This window comes from Salvia splendens, chromosome 9, assembly GCF_004379255.2.
Source record: "Salvia splendens isolate huo1 chromosome 9, SspV2, whole genome shotgun sequence".
Taxonomy (NCBI): domain Eukaryota; kingdom Viridiplantae; phylum Streptophyta; class Magnoliopsida; order Lamiales; family Lamiaceae; genus Salvia; species Salvia splendens.
Genome location: NC_056040.1, coordinates 3,515,897 through 3,528,846, shown reverse-complemented (window position 1 = coordinate 3,528,846; position 12,950 = coordinate 3,515,897). Strand labels below are relative to the sequence as shown.

The following is a 12,950-nucleotide window of genomic DNA, read 5'->3' as shown; positions in this document are numbered from 1 at the left end:
TACAATTTCATATTGATATTGTATAAGCATTGTATTGACATATTATGTGCAGTGTATTGATATAAAGTTGCTAACGAAATTTATGAAATTTTTGATTTTTTTTTCAAATTTTGACATCGGAACATATACAAGTGAGATCTCGATAGAATCCTTATGAAATTATCTTTAATTTGATATATGTTGTGCGAAAAAATAATTTAAATCGGGAAAGTTATATATGTTTTAAAGTTATTGGATATTTTTCAAAAGTTAGTTACAACTAATTTGTTGTAAATTGACCTTAATATACCCTTATTGACGTTTCTTGTTGATCGTATTGACATTCCGGGACTGATGATCTAGGCCCTTGATTTGAATATCTAATGCATATTATTTAATTGCAGTTAGCAATTAAGTATTGAGTTATAAATATGACATTCCTCTGTCATCATATATGTTGTGTGGAGGGCAAATTTCTAATTTTAATTTTTGCTGTTTATTTGCCATTTTTGGCATATAATAAAATGGTAATGGATTAATGGTGAACTTATCAAGTCGTAATTGCTAGTATTTGCTAAGCATGGGTTGCATTTGTCTGCACATTTTTATCTAATTTGTGTTGCTCGATTAATTCTTTATTATATACAGAGTACTATATCATGTATTTTAAAAAATCGACGATAATTAGTTTGTATTTTGTAATAATTTATGTCAATTAGTATCACGTGAAATATGAGGACTGAGAGATATCGTTGGTAGTTAGTGATCGTGAAAATTTCTGTTTTATTCTTTTGTTTCACATTGAAAATTAAATTGGCCAACAAAAAGCATTTATTTGTGTTCACTTTAGAGTTGTGTGTGAACGTTGACGTTAATGAAATTGCTGGCGTTTTCTCATTGGCGCTACCTTGGATATTTTTTTATCTATTATTAAATCATGTTCACATTAAATATTAATGAATGAAATGTAAAAAAATGGAATTTACAACGCCTACTGAAAGTCGAATGATAGTGTGTAATTGTTAATATTAGTTTATAATTTTGTTGAGATATAATTATTAAAAGTTTTAAATGTTACTTATATTTTTCAATTTTATCTATGGGAAAAGAATGACAAGGACAGATTGGTTAAAACTCATTAATTTGGAAACAGTGAACATTGGGTAGAAACTAGAACGTATAGTTAATTTGAATAGAGAAGGCCAAACTAGTACTGTACTGTTTTTATAACTAACCGATCGATCGAAAGCATTCGTAGATACATACGGACGGATTAACGATGACAATAGGTAAAGATTTAACCCGTTGCTGACCCGAAAAAATGGAAAAAATTATAACCCGAAAAAATTTCAATTCGATTAGCTAGCAATCCAATGAATTATATCTATGTGCAATTATTGTCTATCTTCCATTATTACGCATGTTTAGCAACTGATTCGACACTTTATTAAGATTTTAATATATCGAATAACTATAAATTTAATATATACATACTATGAAGTCTAAATCATACTCCACTTACTTCAAAATTTATTGAAAATGTGTGTATATGTTTCAATTTGATGTTACAGTTTTGGTACATTACGAGCTTGTTATTTTCATTTTTATCTTTGAGTGGAATCACGTGCATGGTATAAAATGGACCCAAACAAGAACAGATTGGTTGAATCACATTAATTTGAAAAAAGAGAACTACAACATGTACAGTTAGGTTGAAATTCACTAATTTGAAAATAGAAGGCCAAACTGGTACTCCCTTCGTTCTATAGTAGTGGAGACATTTTATCATTTTGGTACATTCCACAGTAGTGGAGTCATTTCTTTTTTTTAGTAAATGTCAACACATTTCTTCTCACTTATTTTACTCTCTCTTACTTTATTCTCTCTTCATCTCTCTACATTTTTCCCTTCCTATTTTATTCTTCTTTTACTTAACCACTTAATACACTTTTTTTTTAATTTTTTGACTGAAAAGAAATGTCTTCACTAATATGGAACGGAGGGAGTACAGAGTTACTGTAACTAATTAATATGACAGAAGAAACAAAGCAACCCAACTTAAATTATTGCATTAATTAATAGTCAAATTAGATAGTGAAAACAGTTGCCATAGTAATTAGCAAGAATAACTATTTGCCCAAGAAGACGACACGTAGAGTTCCATTTTGTGAGGTATAAGGACCACAAATCTTAATTGTATGGAGTACTTTTTTTTATCAAATCTCATTGCTCATAAACACCATTTCTATAAAAATAAATTAAAATAAGATTAACCTTAAATCAAGAAAAAAAGTGAAAACAATCTAAATAACGAGAAATATATCTGAAAGAGAAAATCAAGTTAGTTGCGATTCGCTCTAAATAGAGAAAAGCTCGTACACTAAACGTTGCCCATCGCAATAAAAAAATATGTAATTAATACATCTTAATTACCCTAATTAATGTTCTAAATTCTATAATTAATGGTAGTTAATTATAAGGAGCTCTTTTTTCTGTTGCTGGTTATCTCTTTGAATATACAATTATAAAAAATACAGTCAGGCCCATTATATGCTAGGAGAAAATTAATGAGCCAGGATATTTTCCTTCGAATTGGACCATTTAATAAAAGTTAAAAATAGGCCCAATTTTATGAGCAAGAAATGAATACTCGGCCCATTTTAAACCTAGTCCTAATCATTAGTATAAATTTATAATCAGCACCCAATTTTGATAATTATATGTAATTAATTAATAAAATATTTTTCACTCACTCACCGATAAATCATCTGATCAATAAATTAATAAACACATGATTACATAAAAACTCAATTGGTAAAATCCTTTTTTACTCTCGCCAATAAATGCTTTGATAAAAAAAAATCAATATTGAATTTAAAAAGCTATATTGAACCCTAAAAATCATAAACTTAACAAATTCTTATATTTCTAGTATACTTAAAAAGTAGTAGTATAAACATTACATTTCATGTGTTAAATCCCAAGATGAGTCAATCGTTATATCCAACTGACGTACATGGTATTTTTTGTGTAAATAGGCAAAAAAATCACAAAGTTTGATCAAATTCGGGTATATCACTTAGTTTTAAAGAATGACCTATTAAATCGCAACTTTAATGATTTTTTAATTATCCCATGAAACTGAATTTCAAGAGAATTAAGCATGATGTGGACGCTGAGAACGTATCATGTGGACATCCGGAACGTATTAATAAGCTCATATGTTTATTCCACGCCATACTCAATTCTCTCTGAACATTCCCGACATCCACGTCATACACAATTCTCCTAAATTTAAATCCATGAGATAATTCAGAAGATCATCAAAGTTATGATTTAATCAGTCTTTTTTTAAAGTTGTGGAAAAACTACAATTTGACTAAACTTTGTGGCATTTTTTTCGTTTTTCATTTTTATTACCTTACTTAACACAACTAATTCGACATGGCTTTCTGCATTATTTTTTTTTATCTTACTTGGAATGAATTTTAAAAGTGATCTAAAATATCATAAATATTTGACGGTTGCCACATAAGATTAGTTTTTGCCAGAAATATTATATTCAGGTCGAATTAAAACATAACACACGAAATATAAAGTTTATATACAATTTAAGACTATTTTTAAGCTGAAATTACCAAAATTAGACAAAATTCATGTTTTTATGAACCAGACTACCATATCTCATTCCAAGACATACTGCTCAATTTTCACTTTCAGAAAGTAACAGTTGCCCTAAAAAAAGATAAAGAAGAAAAAACAGAAGAAATTTGAACAAAAATCGGCGTCTGCGTGAGAAATCATTTTTTCTTTAAAGATTTATTTTGATTTTTCAATACTTTTGAGGTTTAAATAATAGAAAAATGAAATATTGACAAGATAAAATGACCATAATAGGTCGCCGCCTACAAAGATTTGCAGAGCGGATGATACCGCAACTGGTTTCACCAACCGCCGCATCGCCTTTTCTACCCATTCTCAATCTACGCTCCTCCACCACCATGAGCGCCGCCGCACCTCTAGAAGCCCTTTTCAAGGAGAAAAAGGCGCTTCGCTCCAGAGTCAGGAAACAGCTCAAGTCAATGGACCCCGCCCTCAGATCTCAAGAAGGCAATCACCAATAACCAATGCTTACATTTTTGGATGATTTTCACTCCATTCTGGAGAAAAGATTGGATTTTGAAATGTGGGTTTTTTTGTTGTTGATGCAGATGAGGCAATCCAGCGTGTGGTTTTGGAGGCTCCTTGGTTCAAGTCTTGTACACGACTCTGTGCTTATATCAGCTGTGCTGCTTTGAGAGAAGTTGATACTTCTAAAGTGTTGTCTGAAATCTTGAAAAATACACCCCAAGGTAGTGCGTTTGTGTGTGTAGGAATTGATTATGCAGTATCATCAGCTTGAGCTGGCTTATATGTGATCTTTCTTGTGCCAATGGTATTTCAAATTGCAGTTCGATTTTAGGTCTTTTAAGAATTTTTGGTATATGCAATCTATGATATTATGTGAAGCCTATTTTGGTGCAATGTATGAAACAAGAATCCGTTTTTAGCATTTTGTATTATGTGATTTTGCACAATGTCACTCGTTTGGGTTGAAAATTGGGAAGGTAGAGGTGTCTGCAAAGGGCTAGGGGGGGGGGGGGGGGGGGGGTTCTTGATGAGATTGTGTGTGGTGAAATGAGTATTAATTGACCTGTTGTGCAGATGATGATTCGCAGGCAAGGAAGAAGCTCTATGTTCCGAGGGTGGAAGACAAGAACAGTTTCATGAGGATGTTGAACATCACTAGGATGGATGATTTGGTTGCAAACTCAATGGATATTTTGGAACCTGAACCTTGTGATGCTGAGGGGAAGGAACGTGAAGACGGTATGTAAAGTTCCTCGCTATACTAACTGTTGAACAGCATGCGTTTTTTGCTTAATTTCTTTAAATTCGACAGTTATATCAAATGTTTCTTCCTTGGACTTAGGGGGGTTTACTTGCTCTACAGCATTGAGAAACTATACGTCATTTGTTCAATGTTGTGATTGTCTTGAAAATAGACTTAAAATGCAAACAGTTGTGCGTGTTTCAATTAAATTCAAATCTAGATGATTAATGAAAGCTTACTTTTAGTTGGTCCTTGATCCTTGCCGTTGTATTACTGCCGTAAAATCTTACTCAAAACAATCTCTGATTCTAACTAAGCTTGCTTATTCGTATGCAGTCATGCTTGCAGATGAACCTGTAGACTTGTTTCTTTTACCTGGTAAGACTTTAATCCTTTTCAGTCGATGATTAGGAATCCTAATATAAAGATTCAACTAGACCTATGTTCTTTTATTTTACAGGGCTTGCTTTTGACAAATCTGGTAGGCGCATTGGCCGCGGGGGAGGGTATGTTGCTAAATCTTGTCCTTGATATGTTGGATTTTCTACGGTTTAGCATGTCATCATCCATCAATCTATACCTAATGATCTTTCAGAAATTTGTAAGACCTTAAAGTAACAAATCTCAATATAGAAAGAATAATTTACAGTAGTCTTATGACTCTTATCATTTATTGCCTTGATGTATGATCTATATATATTCATGACTGAAAGAGTACTGCAAAAGGCAAAAGAAGACACCATTTTGTTTTTTCTCTTAGATTTAGTTACGATATTCTCTCTTCATCGAGCACGTATTGATTTCCATCTCCCTTTTTGTTTCTTTCGATGTTGCAATTCATATACTGAAGTTATTACGACACATTCCTCACAAAATACCAAGAGCTTGCAAAGGATCGTAAGTGGAAGAAACCACTATTTGGTGCGTTTCTCTATCCTTCGCACTTGGACATACATTTGAAGTTTTTAGCTACTGCATTTCACATTACAGAGCAGTCTTCACGTATACTAACACATTCATTTGCTTTCATGTGTAGTTGCTCTTTCTTATTCACTGCAAATATTGGAAGATGGTGTTATACCCATCACCCCCAACGATGTCCCCATTGATGCTCTTGCCTCATCCTCTGGGGTGATCCATATTAGTCAAGCAGCCAACGAGATGCGCCTGTGATAGAGGTACGACTCATCACCACGTTTGTCCGCTGAGTTTCTCAAGCAGCATATGTTACAAGGAAATTTGGAATTGTTGCTGGACAAAATGCTCTTAAACACAATGAATGTATCACATCTCTATTTCATTTTTCCTGATTTTTGCTGGATTTCATGTATTCCTACAATTTACCTATGCATCTATGTTTCAGTTCTTACAACAGATTGGTCTATTATATAAATCATAAAGGAAGATTATTTCTTGGTTTTTCATTGTGATATGATTTTTGGTTGTAATATTCTGGATTTTAATAGATATAGGCAGTTTTGTCTATCTCCACTCTCATTTTTCATATTAAACCATCAAGTGTGCTTGTGTACGGTTATATTAGTCCGGTTTCGATTCTAATATTTTCGAACTGCGAACAGACAGTTACAATCCAAACCAGCAAAAAACCACAGTTTTGGCTCAAATCTTGATACAACTGGCCAAAAACAGGTAAAACCGACCAAAAAATGCCGGTTTTGACACAAAACCGTAACTGCCGGTTTTCGATTCAAAATCGGAACTGCTAATAGGGACTAGTAGCAGAAAACCATGCCATTCATTAACAATGTACAATGATTGTTGTGCAGCAAAATGCTGCATTTACTCAATAGCACTTCAGCATTTATCTGAATGAGACTCATAGAACTCACTGAGGCACGGCGACATCACTTCCCGCTCCAACAACTGCAGCACCTGCTGCATCGTCGGACGTGCCTCAGGGTCTGCATCCGTGCATCTCGCCGCTATCTCAGCCAGCGCCTCCACAGTCTCCATTGTCGCGTCCCTGCACCTTCTGTCCACTATGTCCTCCACTCTATTCTGCGTGTTGATCCATCCCACCACATTCAATCCCCTTTGCACAAACATCGGATCCGTTGGCCTTTTCCCCTTCACCAGCTCCAGCAGCAGCACGCCAAAGCTGTACACGTCCGACTTCTCTGTTGCTCTACCACTCTGCAAATACTCTGCACCGCGTATTACAGATATTCCCCTTAAGTGGCTTTATGAGTCGAGAAGATACTCCGACTTTATGAATTGAAACGAACCTGGAGCCAAGTAGCCGAATGTGCCTGCAACCACAGTCGTGACATGAGCGTCCTCGTCCACCAGCAGCTTAGCAAGGCCGAAGTCTGACACACGGGGCTCTAGTTTTTCATCAAGGAGGATGTTGCTCGACTTTATATCACGATGGACTATCTTCGGAGAGCAGTCATGGTGCAGATACGCCACTCCTCCAGCAGAGCCAATAGCTATCTTCATACGAGCGTTCCAGTTCAGCAGACGCTCTTCGTGGATATTGTCTGAACGCCAAGTGTTAGTAACCATATGATAAACATCGTGTTTTTCATTGGATTCGAACGAAGAAAACTATACCGTGCAAGAAATAGTCCAAGCTGCCCATGGCTAAGTAGTCATATATAAGAAGCCTCGCTGTAGGGAGACGACAGTAACCTCTCAGGTTTACGAGATTTCTATGCTTGACACTGCCTAAGATCTCGAGCTCTCTCTCAAACACTTGATCCGAGCCTTGTCTTGTCCCATCAATCTTCTTGACAGCAAAAGGTCCACAGTCGTTCATAACCATTCGATATACAGTTCCAAAACCTCCAGCTCCAACCACATCTTCCTCTTCAAGAGACTCGATTTTCTCTACAAACTCGCACGAAGGGTATGAAAGGTCACCATGGAAAGTTATGAGGCATTTGTTCATACTTCCTTCTTGATGGAATTGTTTTTTCACTTCTGTGTAAGTTTTCGCAGCTCTCTCTTTCTTCGTCAGCAGCCAAACCCAGAGAAAACCGAGAAGGAAAATAATCCCAACGCCTAACATGGATACTGCTCCAATCACGATACCTTTGATTTAGTGAGAGGATCGCTTGTGCACTGTCGAACCTACAAGTTTGCTACTAGAAAGCATGTGATACCTGTTGCTTCGTCACTTTCAGCATGAGGAAATACAGCCGGAAAACCAAGTGAAGTTCGGCAAGGCTTGTTTACTAGTTGGCCACACAGATCTAAATCACCAATAAACCTAAGCATAAGCATAGAACTTCAGTACAGTTTCTGAATATTGTTGGCAAAAATTCGATCTATTTAATGATGAAGTTCGAGACAGAGGATCGTACGATTTGCTCCCAAACTTGCTTAGCACACCAACATCAGGGACTTCACCAGACAAGAAGTTTGATGACAAATTTCTGGAAAGATTGCATACACAACTTTCTTCATTAGTAAAAATAAATTGCAACTGTCAACATCTCCTTGAAGCAATAGAGTGGCATGTATGACAGAATGTTATGTAACTTACAGATATGCTAGACGCGTTAAACAACCTAGAGAAGACGGTATAGCACCTTTCAGTGTATTGCTCGATAAATCCCTAAGCATCACATCACATGCATCCATCAATAAAGCTAGACATTAAACAGATGCTACAATCTGAAGAAAATAAGCATTGATCTTACAATATGGTCAGCATAGAAACGTTTCCAATAGTCGAAGGTATTCCTCCTTGAAAATAGTTAGCTCGAAGATACCTACACAATCTCACAAATAAGGATTACTTTTATCCCATAAGAACACCAATTCATTCCCAGAAAAAACTAAATCACCAAAAAAGAGCTTCCACAGTTTCACTTACAAGGCTCTGAGTTCAGAACACTGTGCAATCTAATCTCATTAGGAATAGAACCATGAAGACTATTCTGATGAAGTGCCCTAAATCAAACAATTCAAAACAAGCAAATTAGATAAACTAATATGCTTGTAAACTGACAATAAAAACAACAAGATTACAAGAGGGACTCTCGCAATCTTTGTAATTTGTTGAGTGCACAAATGCTAGGGGGTATAATTCCTCCAAGCTGCATATGTGGTAGGTTTCTAAATGCAGAAAAACAAAATTCCTATCAATATAAGCTGAAAAATTGATGAATGAACAAGAATGTGAGAGCAAAAATAAGGGTTACACATACATAGATATCACTCTTTGGTCTTGTGGGCTGCAAGCAATACCAGTCCAATTACATGGAGATTCATCAATATCTTTCCAGTTACTCAGAAAGTTGTTGCTGTCATTCAAACTGGCCTTCACTTCCAACAGTGTAAGACCTAGAGAGAGAAGATTAAAAAGACTAGATTTTGGAGAAAGAAGATGCTATACCATCTGGAGAGAGAGAGAGGAGCCCAGCAAAAGGGCTGTTGCCAAAGCCGCTAGGAACTCCAAAATTGAAAAACACTTTCATTTCTGGACTCCAAATGTGAAAATCTTTACCGCGTACATAAAGCTTCCAAGAATGGATTTTTTTTTCACTTATTAATGTAGCACTACTTTCGTGGAAGAATTTGAATGGAAAGAGGAAAGGGAAAAGTATTTATGATGAAAAGGTTGAAGCTTTGTAGGGATGGTGGGTAGTATGACTAAAAATGTGCTTACTTCAAAAATTCATAATTATTACTTTCATTACAAGGAGAAGTTACTAGCTAAACCAGAACACTTCTTCTATCTCAATTCTCACACACCACACAGTTGTTTAAATATGGTGGAAGATTCACTTTGAACACTGTACGGGAATCTGCGCAGCGAATTTGCTGGCATTTTGAGGTGTGCAAATAAATTTGAATACTGTTTGGTAAAATGAAGAAATAAGATAGATGTGTCTGAATGGATATCAAGTTTTGAGATCAGGATCGGGTAGACAAATTATATGAATCCAAACATATCACATAGTACAACATAAATTTCTATAGACAGACGGGAATGATATTAAAATTGTTCGAATTGATGAGAACCAAAGAACCTTTAGCAATTGGTAACAACCCTGGGCAACTTTTAATATGGACAGGACAACCATCTACAAAGCTCCCCATCCCTAGCTAACAATAAACTAAGAACATGCTTCTACAAAAATAGCTAAGCCAGAGCCATTATCATTGTAACGAAATTCTCAAGATAACCGAACTCACAAAGGTGTGAACACTCTCAACGAGGCTATTCCAAAATTTATCGAGGTCTACTTTAAAAAATAATGTAAGTGAGTATTCGTACACGTTACAAAAATGGATATGACAAAATAGTGTTAAGAACCAAAATCCGGTGCGTCACCACCTGGCCAAGTGACATGTTGCCCATAAGTCACCTAGTCGGGTGACCCTCTCTACCCCACCCATCAGGTAGTTGAATCATTGAATCATCGGCTCCCACCCGGCCGTGTCCCTTCTTTTGTCTTGCTCTTACCTATCACCCAGTGAGCCTTGTTTCCTCATCAATTCACGGTTTTTCACCCTTATATGCTAGTTTTTTATGTCATATTTTTTAAAAAAAGTAAATCACTATTAAAAAATCTAATCACACTTTCTCTCTCTTCATTATTACTTCAATTTATAACTTAGTGGATTATGAGTTCCACATTTAGAATGAGGTATATGGTTAGTATTGGTTTAAAACTCTCTATTGTTAGAGTTACTAATTTTGGTGGATGACCTAAAATGGTAAAATTTTTATATTTTTTGTGAGAGAAAGGAATATAATCAAGTAGAGTACTATTTAAAATATGTAAACAGACAATATAAGAAGGTTAATCATAAGGATTGCGTTTTTTGATAGGGTTTTGTTTTAAACTTTTCTCGTTGGGTTTTCCTTCTTTCATAAGGCCCAACAATCTTTTCTAGTTGGGTTTTTCCTTTATCTCTCTTTACATAATAAGGCCCAACTATAATGAATATAATTAGCCCACCACTTCTTTTCTAAATTTTCCACTTTGTTGAATGTTGATACATAAACAAATCCAACTTATACTCATTTTGATATTCTTCAACTTATACACCGATAAATTATCTTTACTGACATTGTATGTCGAATATTCTTCAGAAATAGAAATACTTTAATTTAAATTTTTGTAAAACATTTACAAAAACATGCACATATCGTTTGGATTTATTGCCAAATTTACTAATCCATCCCTGTGTTTGGACGGAACAATGGAAGGCGCTTTCCGTCCCCACCTAGCTCAGCTCCGGTGGTGATTGTTTTATTAATCTATAAATTGTAAATAGTTTTGTTTATCTATTTTGGATTGTTTATCAGAATTAGTCTCTATCTATTTATAACATGTTTCACTCTTTCTTATTTATTTATTCTCCTTTTTCTCGCTGCCTCTTTCTTATTTATTTAATTTCACATTAAAATCTATATCGTTCACTACCACCACACCAATCCTCTTTTTCAATAAAGTATATTGCTTTACTCTTATAATTTGGGTGGGAATGGCATGACGCAACCTTTTCTACCTAACCCAATTTGTGATTATTGGTATTGTGGCTTAGTCAATTGCTTAATTTGAAAAAAGGAAATGGAATTCATGCAGTATCACTAAGTACTATTTTTGTTGTTTTAGATAATATTCGAAACTTTCATAGATGATTTAAGGACTTTGCTTGAAACTTTAGTAATCTAATCTTCAATTTTTTATGCTCTTATCGACCACGCACTTGCGTCCAACCAACGAGTATCTTTTAGTTTGTTGCTAATCCATGATCCCTACTTTCACATCAATAATCCTCTTTTTCTATTTACAATTTGTTAGTTCATAAAAATTACTACTTATCTTCTGGCGAAATTTCATGAAAGTACATCATTGGAGCTCTTATCCGCCATTTGTACCCGCAAAAAAAAATTCCAATGAAGGGAAAGACGCGAGCACCTCTCGCGTGTTTAAATGAAACAACGTCTCTCTCTCTCGCGTGTATAAACAAACACGCATCACCGTCTCGCGTGTATAAATGAAACACGCATGAGACTCATGCGTGTTTGCCTTTCATTCAAATCAAGATTTTCAAATTGGGAGAGCCCAGAGAAGCTACGCTCTTATCGTGGCGAAATTCCATGAAACCACAATCGTTTACTCCCTATTTTTGCACGAGAAAACACACAATCAAACTTCAAATCAAGATGAAACCACAATCGAATTCATTCAAATACATCTACATAAGCCCTTTCTCTTTGCATGCTTTAATTGCGTCGTCAAACATTTCATCCAATCCATTCTCATACTTAAATCCCGTTGCCTCCAGTTTCTTCGTCGACAACCCCGAAGTTAATCCGACATCTGGTTTGGGTGTTCTGTGAATGAGAGGCAGAAGCAGCGATGGAACCAAGGCAAACACGCGTTTGCCTAACGCGTGTATGAGTAAAACACGCGAGAGAAGAATGCGTGTATGAGTAAACACGCGAGAGCGTCACGCGTGTTTGTTTTATCAAAGACGCGAGAAGCTCACGCGTCTTTCCCATCACTGGAAATGATTTTTTTCCGGGTACAAATGGCGGATATCATCTCCCATGACGTACATTCGCGGAATTTACCCCTTATCTTCTAGTGGATTTTTTACAAAACGCTCAATTCAAAGGTGGTGACACAAAAGAATTAATCCTTATTTTATTTGAATAAATTTTATAAAATCATGACATTCTTATCATAAATATTTCGAACTCAGTAAAATATGAGTACCTCATTAACGAAAATGATGTGATGTTAGTGTCAATATGAACACCCTAACACCACTTCGACAGAAAACATTGACTTATACACGCATTTACATTATCTATTTGCTTCCACCCAAAGTAGAGATTGTTTTCTTGCTGCCTAACTTTGTTTTACATGATGAGAAAACACACCAATTAACTAAAATAAAATTTGATGATCACAATATGCTATAGCTTTCTTTTGGCCCTAAGTGAGATTTGCAGCTTATATATGCCTACATAATTAACAAATTAAATGAGGTTAATTGTCTTTAAAATTGCGAAATTTATTTAATTTGTTCAGCATTTTTTCAAAAATTTCTCAATTGTTACATGATAGTAACTTTTTTTTAATGCTAAATTGGTGCTGGCGTGCAA

General features: G+C 35.2%; 2 protein-coding genes across 8 annotated transcripts; one reads left to right on the top strand and one right to left on the bottom strand.

Moving 5' to 3' along the window:
* The first annotated feature begins 3,848 nt into the window (after positions 1–3,848).
* LOC121746531 (5-formyltetrahydrofolate cyclo-ligase, mitochondrial-like) lies at positions 3,849–6,276 on the top strand. Its single transcript, XM_042140412.1, has 7 exons — positions 3,849–4,089; positions 4,191–4,331; positions 4,684–4,848; positions 5,189–5,230; positions 5,313–5,358; positions 5,703–5,773; positions 5,889–6,276. Exons 1-7 carry the CDS (start codon positions 3,864–3,866, stop codon positions 6,023–6,025), a joined length of 828 nt encoding a protein of 275 aa, XP_041996346.1. The 5' UTR covers positions 3,849–3,863; the 3' UTR covers positions 6,026–6,276.
* Positions 6,277–6,436: 160 nt separating this feature from the next.
* On the bottom strand, positions 6,437–9,757 carry LOC121747623 (LRR receptor-like serine/threonine-protein kinase FEI 1). Of its 7 annotated transcripts, none has more exons than XM_042141693.1 (10): positions 9,028–9,757; positions 8,849–8,935; positions 8,694–8,770; positions 8,518–8,589; positions 8,361–8,432; positions 8,179–8,250; positions 7,978–8,084; positions 7,427–7,888; positions 7,099–7,353; positions 6,437–7,017 (listed from the first exon to the last, which is right to left on the bottom strand). In XM_042141693.1, exons 4-10 carry the CDS (start codon positions 8,529–8,531, stop codon positions 6,668–6,670), a joined length of 1,332 nt encoding a protein of 443 aa, XP_041997627.1. In that variant the 5' UTR covers positions 8,532–8,589; positions 8,694–8,770; positions 8,849–8,935; positions 9,028–9,757; the 3' UTR covers positions 6,437–6,667. The 7 variants fall into 7 exon arrangements, with proteins under 7 accessions (XP_041997627.1, XP_041997630.1, XP_041997629.1 ...); XM_042141696.1 differs by lacking the exon at positions 8,849–8,935 and having other exon boundaries at positions 9,028–9,123; positions 9,216–9,757; XM_042141695.1 differs by having other exon boundaries at positions 8,694–8,935; positions 9,028–9,054; positions 9,216–9,757.
* Between the last annotated feature and the right edge of the window lie 3,193 nt (positions 9,758–12,950).

Coding starts and splice junctions, on each gene's coding strand:
- LOC121747623 (XM_042141692.1), bottom strand. Junction 8,085..8,178: donor AGCAAGTTTGGGAGCAAATC/GTACGATCCTCT, acceptor GCTTATGCTTAG/GTTTATTGGTGATTTAGATC. Junction 7,018..7,098: donor ATTCGGCTACTTGGCTCCAG/GTTCGTTTCAAT, acceptor TACGCGGTGCAG/AGTATTTGCAGAGTGGTAGA.
- LOC121746531 (XM_042140412.1), top strand. CDS start 3,864: ATGACCATAATAGGTCGCCGCCTACAAAGATTTGCAGAGCGGATGATA. Junction 5,231..5,312: donor AGACTTGTTTCTTTTACCTG/GTAAGACTTTAA, acceptor TTTATTTTACAG/GGCTTGCTTTTGACAAATCT. Junction 5,359..5,702: donor CGCATTGGCCGCGGGGGAGG/GTATGTTGCTAA, acceptor CATATACTGAAG/TTATTACGACACATTCCTCA.